Source organism: Dermacentor silvarum, unplaced genomic scaffold, assembly GCF_013339745.2.
Source record: "Dermacentor silvarum isolate Dsil-2018 unplaced genomic scaffold, BIME_Dsil_1.4 Seq671, whole genome shotgun sequence".
Lineage (NCBI taxonomy): Eukaryota > Metazoa > Arthropoda > Arachnida > Ixodida > Ixodidae > Dermacentor > Dermacentor silvarum.
The window spans coordinates 1-10675 of record NW_023606609.1 but is presented as its reverse complement, the minus strand read 5'-3'; the positions used below and the strand labels follow the sequence as shown (position 1 = coordinate 10675).

The 10675-nt window shown below is 52.9% G+C and overlaps 1 protein-coding gene across 1 annotated transcript; it reads right to left on the bottom strand.

The window, feature by feature from the left end:
- Positions 1–1891: 1891 nt before the first annotated feature.
- LOC119435390 (uncharacterized) lies at positions 1892–3127 on the bottom strand. The gene has a single exon (XM_037702262.1). The coding sequence runs from the start codon at positions 3125–3127 to the stop codon at positions 1892–1894; it is 1236 nt and encodes a 411-aa protein (XP_037558190.1).
- Positions 3128–10675: the final 7548 nt, after the last annotated feature.

The window sequence follows — 10675 nt, the reverse complement described above, 5'->3', positions numbered from 1 at the left end:
ACAGAACTAAAGAAGTTGAACAGATTAATTAAAAGGCTTGTCAAAACAACAGTTGGATTGCCGGTTAGCACACCGGATGATAAATTAATGAAACTAGGGCTCCACAACACAATAGCCGAAATAATTGAAGGTCAGCAAATTACCCACAGAGAGAGGCTTTCCGAAACAAGGTCAGGTAGAGCAATACTCGAAGAGCTAAGGTGGTACCCAAGCGAATCAGAAAATTCGGAAGACACAGTAGAACTAAAATATAGCGTAAGAGAGATCATCAAGACGACTCCTTTTCCCAGAAATATGCACCCGGTGCACAACCTGGAAAGAAGAAAGGCAAGGGCCAAAGCTCTCCTGCAGGAGATAGAACAGGACAGAGAACATGCGGCTTTTGTAGATGCTGCATGGATCAGAGGAAAGAAAGCCTTTACGGCAGTAGTAGTAGATGCAGATGGACTCACTCGGGATGCTATTACAATCATGACTAAAGAAGCGACAGTGGCAGAACAAGTAGCGATAGCATTGGCTTTAAGGAATAATAAGTGGACGCGAATTTACAGTGACTCTAAGATGGCTATTAGACATTTTACCAAAGGCTTTGTAACCAAAAGGGCTGCCCAGCTGATCGGTGAGATGGACAGCCAAGGGATCGAAATCCGCTGTTTTCCTGCACACATGGGGTCTGTCGATCCATCTCGGAGGAATTTGAACGAGGTGGCTAACGCAGCTGCACGAGGACTTACTATCCATGCACTACGCGACCAGGACCCCAATAATATGCTGGAGGAGAACAGGGACCGAGTACTTACATATAATGAAGTCACGAAGCATTACTACATGAACAGAAGGGAATTCCCAGTGCCACATGCTAAGCTCAATAGAGCTCAAGTGGTGACTCTGAGATTGTTACAGACAAGACTTATCCTAGTCCAAACTTTATTAACAAGCTATATCCAGAAAGAGAGGTACCAATCAATTGCGAGAAGTGTAATGGCATCATTACTCTGGATCATATGCTTTGGCAATGTCCTGTGGCTTTCACAGACTGCGACAAGGAAAGAGACTGGTGGCGGCGAGTGCTTCACAGTGGAGTGCTTTTAGATCAAGTACAGGCCGTCCAGAAGGCCCACGACACGGCGGTAAGGTTAAACCTTACTGACCCGACGTGGGAGCCGCCTGCGTCATCCTAAGGGTTGATCTTCAGGACCTGAATAAAGTTTATCATACCATACCGTTGTTTTTTTTCTCTTTTTATAAATGGCCTACGCGCTCGGCTAAATGCCATCACGACAATGAAGCGACCAAACGACACTACAAGAATTAGGTAATACTTTGTGCGAAAAACAATTGAACTCTAGCCAGGTACGCCATTCAGGTCCTGTACGTTGTCACGCAACATCGCATTCTGGATTATTCAACTGGAAAAAAAACATTTCTGATTTCATTGAACGGTTTCCAAGTTGTGCAGTTGTATCGAAAAGTTATTGACTTCCGTGCTGTAATTAGCTATTTATTCAACTAATAACAGCAAAGCAATCAAAAGCGTTAACATACAACGGCACAACTTCGAAACCGCACAGTGAAATCGGAAATGCATTTTATTCCAAGTCAAATATTGAATAATGCGATGCCTTCATGCCAACGTACAACACCCGGACGACGTACCTCGCTAGAGGTCATTTTTAGCCCAAAATCTGCATTAATTCTTGTAGTGGCGTTTGGTCGCTTCATTGTCGTGACGGCATTTAGCCGAGCGCGTAGGCCTTTTATATAAAACAAAGTGGAGCAAATAAATTTCTTTAAAGATACTATATAAAAAGCTTCAAATCTGAACCAAAAACGCCCCGCTGCGGGCCAGACGGAACCGGTCCGGAGTACGAGGAGGAAGGCGCTCTTCCTTCTAGTGGAGCCGGCTTCCGGGAGATGGCGTGACGGGCGCCACTGCGCGCCGCGGCTGTCGGGATGACGCACGCGCGAGCTCACGTTTGAAGTGAAACCGCGCCGCGACAAACGAGTTGACTCGCGGCGACAGCGCGGATTCAGGATCGTGGGCGCGCCTTGCAAGGTCGTCCGCCGACTCGTTTCCCAGAATACCGACGTGCGAGGGTATCCGCTGAAAGCGCAGGTCGCATCCCTGTTGCTGCAGTGTGTGTAGCCTGCAGGGAACGCGTTGCACCAGTGGCGGCGCGCGCTCGTCGAGTAGCAGGTGGCGCAAAGCGGACCTCGAGTCGCAAGTAATCGCCACTCGGTTGAGGAACGGCGACTCTTCGAGGATGTCGGCTGCCAGATGGAGTCCCACAAGCTCCGGTGTGGTGGAGGAAGCTCGGTAGGACAGGCGGCACTGTCTCGTGACATCGAGGTTCGGCACAACGCAGGCAGCGGCCGCGGAACCGTCCTGACGGACAGAACCGTCTGTGTAGAGGTGTGCCCTCCCCACCAGGTCGTCCTGTATCCGTGCAGCAGCCGCCTGCACCACAGCGCAATGAGGGGTGCGGTGCTTGGAGCGGACGCCCGGCAGGTCGAGGCACACGCGCAGCGGCACACGCTGGTTTGGTGGCGGCCAGGCTGCAGGGGTCGCAGGGGCATCGACCACCAGGCTGTCGTACAGCTCGAACAGCTTACCCACACGAGACTTGGGAAGTCCGCGGAGGTAGGACAGCGTGTGGCCGTCATCTAGGGCACGGGATAGGCGCTCGATGTGGCCGAGCGCGCGCAGATCAGCGGTGAGGGAGACGGGCCACGCGCCGGTCTCCGCGAGCGTCTCCGCCAGACGGGATGTGCGGGGCAGGCCGTGGTACATGCGGAGCACTCGTCGATGGTTCCAGTCGATGTGTCGCCACAGATGCGGTCGAAGGCTGAACAGTGGGAGCGCGTACAGCACCTTGGACAGCGCCACCGGAGCGTATATGCCCACCGCCAACAAGGGCGTGGCGAGAGCACCACGCGCGAGGAGCGCGCGCACCGCGCCTTCAACTCGGCGCATGGCAGCGCGAAGCTGCTTCACGACAGGGTACCACGTCAGGCGGTGATCAATAATGAGCTCAAGGTAGCGCACCGTCAGTCGCCAGGGAAGGGGGACACCGTCGACGACCACGCAGCCAGTGTGGCGCCGGGCAGCAGCGCGTGGATGGACCATGATGGCCTCCGACTTCACCGCCGACAATCGCAGGCCGCAGAAAGTCGCCGACCGTATCAACCGCCGCCTGGAGTTGCATACGCATCTGTCTCATCGCTGACAGCGGGCCACGGACGAAGAGCGCCACGTCGTCCGCGTAGACCCCGGCGCGCACAGGGAGGTGCCCAATGCTGAGCACGCGCTCGCTGATGGGCGCGAGTGCGAGGTTCAACAAGAAGGGGCTCAACACATCCCCTGAGGCACGCCGCACCTCACTGAACGGGACGAGCTGATCGCCCGCCCGACAAAAACAACAGACGCTCTGTCGGTAAGGAAGGCTTGCACGTACGCCAGGAGTCTGCCCTCCACACCAAGAGCGCGCACAGCCGAGATGATGGTTGCGTGGGGAAGGGAGTCGAACGCGCTCTGGACATCCAACAGCGGCAGGTACGTGGTGCGGCCGTCGCGACTCGCCTGTTCCAGCGTGCCCACGATGGCGGCAAGGCAGTCGGCCATGGAGCGATACGCGCGGAAACCACACTGCTCAGGCGGAAAAATACCGCGGATGTCCGCAATCCATTGAAGCCTCGTAAGAGCCATCGCCTCCATCGTCTTGCCAGGAACTAACGTGAGAGAGACGGGTCTGTACGAGGCGAGGCTGCTAGGAGGCTTGCCACGCTGCAGCACCGGCACCACGAGGGCGCAGCGCCAGGGCTCCGGGAGGAACCCGCTTCGCAGGACACCGTTGAATGCGTCGAGCAGGAGATGGCGCCAGGTTACGCAGCATCTGGTGGGTGACTCCATCCTGCCCGGGCGCTGAAATAGGAATACGCGCCCGGGCGGCAACACCCCATTTGCTAGTAGGTACAGCGTTTGACCGCTAGCGCCACGCTGCGCCACTTGCGCGTAGCGCGTTTCTAGGTGGTTCCGTTCACCGAGGGCGCTCAAACGCAATCGCGCGGAGACTCAGGCAGAGGCATGCCATGAGAGCAGGGAGGGACGCCTAGGGGCCGTTGAACAGCAGGCGAGAGCCGGCGGCAACACGGCGGTTCCACAACTCTACAGCGAGGTAGTGCGGCAGGCTTCGGGTGGGAAGGGACGAACGGCAGGGAGCACATCGTCACGTGTCAGTGGCGCACGGCGGGTGGAGAACCAGCTAGCGCGAACTGGAGGACGACAATCGCAGGCGGGAGGCAAACGTGTAGAGCGAAGGGTCCTAGTGGTGGGGGACTCCAACGTAGCTAGGGTTAAGGAGGGCGTCCTTACAACATGAAGGCAGACGGGTGGGTGAGGGTGGAGGCCCAGTCAGGGAAGTGCATGGTTGACGCAATGGCAAAAGCTCGGAAGGTGGTATCGGACAACCTCGAGCATGAACAATCTGGTCGTTATCCATGCTGGTCTCAACGATGTGCTGAAGGGAAGGAGCCAGAACCTAAACGGACAGTTAGAGATTGGGTTGCGTAAACTCAGAGAAACCTCTGCGAAAGTGCATGTGACCATATGCACAATCCCACATGTCCGGGGCCAGGCTAGCGCGATGGAATGGAGGGTGCTTGAGGCTAACCGGGTCATTAGGGGTCTAAGCAGACCACTTGGGTACGGTATAATGGAGGTAAACCGGGAAGTGTACGAGTCTGGCTCCCAGCCTTTTGCACAGGATGGCATTCACTACAGTGGTGCCACAGGCGGGAGCGTAGGTAGTAGGATAGGGCGCCAAGCTACGGCTTTTTTGGGGGGACCCAGAGCCCTAAGACTACCAGTGTAGACGAAGACGGACCCAGAGAGGCTCCAAGATTCAAGAAACGTAGAATCGGTAGAAGAAATAGACGTAAGCACCAGGGGCAAGGTCATTCTGACATAGGTTACATTAACATGCAAGGTGGCAGGAATAGGCTGAAGTGGGAGGAGATAGACGAGCAACTAAGGCAAGAAAAGCTGATGGTATACAGGTTTGTGGAGACACATCTTAGGGACATGGAGCAACCATCCTGTAATCCTGACTATGCATGGGAATATTGCAATAGAACAGAGGGCAGTAGAAAGGGGGTGGAATTGGTGCATTCATTCATAAATGTATGAATTGGCAAAGGGTCAAACAGGAATGCAAGGAGCATTTATGGCTAAAAGGGAAAGTTGCAGGAGAGCAGACACTCCTTGGCTTTGTATACCTGTGGACAGGAGCAAATGCCAAAGAGGAAAACAAAAAAAAATGCTCGAATGCATATTAAGTGACATTACTGAGCTAGGAGAAGGGTGCGAGATTATTATACTACGAGATATGAACGCACACATAGAAGACATGGACGGTACACAGACTCCACAGGCAACATGATGCTGGATATGTGTGAAATGCATGACTTAGTTGTATGCAACAGTACTGAGAAGTGTGAAGGGCACATAACATGGGAGGTAGGGAGCCTGCAGTCGACGATAGATTATGCACTAATGTAACATAGGATGCACGATAGGCTAAATGTAATGAGCATAGATGAATATGGCTCCAGAAGTCTAGGTAGTGATCACAAACGTATTAAGGTGAGTTTTAGAAGGGAAATGAAAGTAGGTAGGAGGCAAGATGAACAACCAGGTGGGATATTTTACTCGGAAAAGCAGCTTGAAATAGCAACCCAGCAAATTGAGGAAGTAATTTCAGAGGATACAAAACAGAATGGACATATGCAAATTTAACAGGACTATTTGAGCTAGAGCTTACTAAGGTACGAGTCAGGACAAAAGGAAACAGAAGACGTAAACCCAAGCGCTGGTGGGATGAGGAGGTTAAGAAGGCCATAGAGAACGCCAGGAAGCATCCAGGGAACACAGATATTCAAAGCAGAGGGGTGAACCAGAAGCTGATGTAGGCAGAAAATGGAACAACTTCTTAAACTGTAGAAGGGAAGCATCCAATTTGATCAATGAGAAGATCAGAAGAAAGGGGAGCCAATGGTTGTCAGAAGTAAACAAAAGGATAGAAAAGCAGCGAAGAAAGTTTGGAAACATCTCAACTCCTTGAGTAATAAGACTAGCCTAGAGCAGAGGTTTATAGTTACAGCTCAACATGTTCGACTAGAGGGAGATGAGGCAATGGAACATATAAGAACAATGATGACAGAAAAATTTAAAGAACGAAACATAGCATGTGCTCAATCAGGTGAGGATGGACTAGTCAGTGCAGTGGCTCCACTGGCACAAAGCGAGTGGGAAAGGGCAGAGAAGAGGGTTCCTAGTAGCACGTCGACAGGTCCTGATGGCATCCCAATTATGTTGATAAAGACATTGGGCCCAAAATCTAAGAAAGCATTAAGAGAGGCAGTGAGCAAAATGATAATGGACGGTAAGCCCCTGACGGGTGGAGACTGAGCAGGATGAGCATGATATATAAGGGAAAGGGGGACAAGCCGACATAAACAACTACCGTCCCATAACAGTGACGTCAGTGGTTTACAGGGTGGTGATGCAGATTATAAAGGACAGACTGCAGGCATGGGTGGAGAGCGAGGAGGTGCTGGGGGAACTACAAAATGGGTTCCGAAAACAAAGAAGGTTAGAAGATAATCTGTTCTCATTGACACAGTGTATTGAAATAGCAGAAAGGAACACAGGCCCCTATGGCTTGCCTTTCTGGATATCAAGGGAGCCTATGACAGTGTAATCCAAAAGGATTTGTGGGACATACTGGGCACTCTAGAGGTGGAAGATGGAGTAAGAAATCTTTTAAAAGATATCTATAAAAGTAACAGGGTGCTTATAAATGGGGAAACAAGGTATCTGGGCCTATAGAGATACAGCAGGGGCTTAGGCAGGGGTGCCCTCTGTCACCTCTGTTGTTCATGCTGTATTTACAAGGATTAGAGAAAAAATTAGAGAGGAGCGGACTTGGCTTCAACCTTTCCTATTTCAAGCAGGGAGAATGGATAAACAGTCATTACCAGGACTGATGTATGCAGATGACATTGTACTTATGGCTGACAGCAAGGGAAGACTTGCAGAGATTAATGGACATCTGTGGTAAGAGGGAGATAGCTTAGGTTGAAGTTTAGTAAGAAAAATCGCAGTCATGAGTTTTAATGATAATCAGGGCAGCGAGCAAGGATACAGGAGGTTACGCTGGAGGTGGTGGATAAGTACAAATATCTTGGAGTGTGGATAAACAATGGAGCTGAGTACCTAACGGAACATGAAAAATATGTGACGGCTAAAGGTAGCAGAAATGCAGCTGTGATGAATAATAGGGCACTGTGGAATTACAATAGGTACGAAGTGGTGAGAGGGGATTTGGAAAGGGGTGATGGTCCCTAGTTTGACTTTCGGCAATGCGGTCCTGTGCATGAGATCAGAGGTTCGAGCAAGGTTGGAAGTTAAGCAGCGAGGGGTAGGTAGACTGGCTCTGGGAGCACACGGAAATACACCAAATCAGGGGGTACAGGGTGACATGGGATGGACGTCATTCGAGGGCAGGGAAGCCAGCAGCAAGATAGAATTTGAGGAGCGATTGAGAGAGATGGCAGAAAGCGGTGGGCAAGGAGAGTTTTCAGTTATTTGTACATGAGGAATGTTGATACAAATGGAGGAAGCTGACCAGAAAACTGTCAATCAAATATTTGGACTGCAGGAGGGTGCAAACCAGGAAACAGCGGTTAAGAAAAAGGTTCAGGAAACAGAGAGGGTCCTGTGGAAAACAGGGATGCAGACGAAATCAGCACTGGGCACATACCGAACTTTCAAGCAAGAAATTGCCAAAGAAAATATCTACGATAATTCTAGGGGAAGCTCTTTGTTGTTTGAAGCCAGGACGGGAGTATTGCGGACTAAGATGTACCGAGTCAAGTACCAAGGTATAGGCACGTTGTGCTGTGCATGTGGAGAAGAAGACGAAACGCTGAACACCTCATACTTTTCTGTAAGGGGCTTAACCCTACAGTGCAAGGCAACGGGGCTGATTTTTTCAAGCATTGGGGTTTAGGGACCAGTGAAGCAAATAGACTTTAAGCGGGTAGAAATAACCAACAGAGGTTATCTGATTGGTGGATAAAATTAAGGCAGGGGTGAAATTTCACCCAGCACCAAAATACAAATTATGTTAATAGTCATGGCTAGGTGGCGTATGCCACCGCCCGATTTAAAGGGTTCAGCCTCATCCATCCATCCATCCATGGTGCACGAATGCAACCCTTGGAAGCGTGGCTGTATGGCTGAGTGGATACGCCGCTCGCTTTGGGATCTTGCGTGCGTGGGTTCGAAACCCGCTCTGGCTACAATTTTTTTTAAATCACGCTTTTTCCTTTTTTTTCTCTCTCTCTGTTTGCCAGCGCGGTCGCTTGAACCCTGGCGCCACGGCGGCAGCCGTGGTGCCGGGCGCCGACGCGAAGCGGCGGTCGTTGGGGTGTTGCGGAGCGCAGCGTAGCAACACCCCAAATAAAAAAATACTGCTCCAGTCAGGTAGACTGCTCCCTCCCTGATAGTGAGATTATATTGGATCATCAAAACAGTGATGCGTTTATAATACCACCGATCCCAACAGCAGGCTAAGTCACCACCAGCCCAGCGTTTTCTCCGTCAACGCCTCCTCCGTTCCAACGGCGGCGGCTCGAAACATGGTACGCGCGAGCGGCGAAGCGTGGCGCCAGCGGTCAAACGCTGTACCTACTAGCAAATGGAAATGCGCGCCCGGGCGCACTGCGGCGTCGCCCGCGGCACAGCACGCGCTGCGATTCGTGAAAGGTGAAGTCGTCCTCGCACAGACATGTGATTGCCTGCGCGTGGGTTGATCATTCTCCACCCCGCACGAACACAGCTACGTAGAGCGCCCGCAGCGCGACCAGAGGCACACCAAGTGCTGGAGCGGCAGCGGCAAAGGCGTCCGCACTGTTCGGCGAGCGCGAGCTCGCTGAAGCCGTGCGCCACAGCGATAGCGAGCACAGGGAGCCGTGGTGTCCTGGGGCTCAGCAGTGCACTCAGGACGCTCCAGCCGCGGTGCTGGTTGCGCGGGTCCGCGAGCGACGAGCAGAGTCCCGCCCAGCTACGTCGGCGCAGCTGCCACGCGTGCCTTCTGCACGCCCCGTCGAGACAGTTGTACCACGGCCACTGGATAAAAAAAAAGGTGCGGCCTGCCGCGTGCATCGAAAACGGTGTGATCCGCCGCGCCACACGTCGGGGGCTGTTGTCTGGCATCGGCATAGCAAATGCGTCAGGAACGCGCTTGGAACGCCGTCGCGCGTGCCAGCCGACGGTGCGTTCCATCACCGATGACTAGCGCCGTTCGGCCCAGCCAAGCGGCCGACAATGCAACTACGGCTGTCACATTCACTCCCATTGCAACGCGTCCGACGCGGCAGGCCGCACCTTTTTTTTTTTTTTTTTATCCAGCGGCCGTGGTTGTACATAGTTCAGTCCGCGGGGGCGCCGAAGCGGACCGCGCGTCGCTGAGCACGTCGGCGAGCCGCGCGGACGTTGAACTGAGCAGCATGATGTCGGGGCAGGACGTGCCGGCGGCGACAATCGCGCGTGTCGTCGCACGGCTCGCGCACTCCGCGATGTGCGCGAAGTAATCAGTAGTGTTGCGCCCCAAAACGGCCAGGCGCTTTTTTTTTTTTGTTTGACATCGAAGCAGGCCCTTTCATCAGCGTCGCCCAGACGGCGACAGTGCCCGACACCGACGTTGACGGGCAAACAAGCACCCCAAATCGGCAGTGCGCATCGTTTGTGTGTTTCCCCCGATGCCACTCCCTTCATCAGCGGCCGCCTACCCGGCGACGCGGCGCGACACCTGCAGGTACGCGATGAGAGAGAAGCTCACGAAGCGACCACAGCCGCCACCTTTCATGGAAGCGGGGGCCAGCGCGAAAGTCACTCTCCCGACCCTGGCAAGACGAACGTCACTGAGAGATATCTGGCGCTGAGCCGTGCTCCCTCAAGGGCTGCAGAAGATGGCGCCAACCTTTCCCTTTCCCTCAAGAACCACTTATCATCATCACTGAGAGATAGAAACCAAGTCGATGACTTTCGTGGAAGGAGTGCGAATCCCCTGTTTTCAGATTGCTTCGTCCTTGCTTCGAGCGTGCAACGTTAGAGGTGGAGTTTTGTGAACAATACGACCCCTCTGATTGGCTGATCAAGGTCATCAGATTCCCTAGTCGGGTAAACTAGAGAAGATCGATGTTTTATAAGGAGACACCTTGGGTGCACTGGTGTGTCCTGACGTGTTCTGATATGTGATCAGACATGTAGTGAGCTGAGACTTTCAAAGTGCTCCCCCATGGAGTGGGCTTCCATATTTGGCGCCACTGTGAATATCTCGAATAAACCCTTTTTCTCTCGCTTTACTCCGGGACGTACTCACCGCTTGGGCTGAAGGATCACCGGCCTAAACGCTACCCGAGTCACAACAAACTGGTGGCAGCGGTGGGATAAATCCTGACCCCGAGCCGCGACGAAATGGATGGCCGCGTTGAGATCAACCCTTCAGCCAACGCCAGTCACCGGTATCTGGTCCGCAATCAACCGAATCGCCGTGGTGAGATGGACCTTTCAGCCAACGCCAGTCACCAACAACTGATTCACGAGCGACAT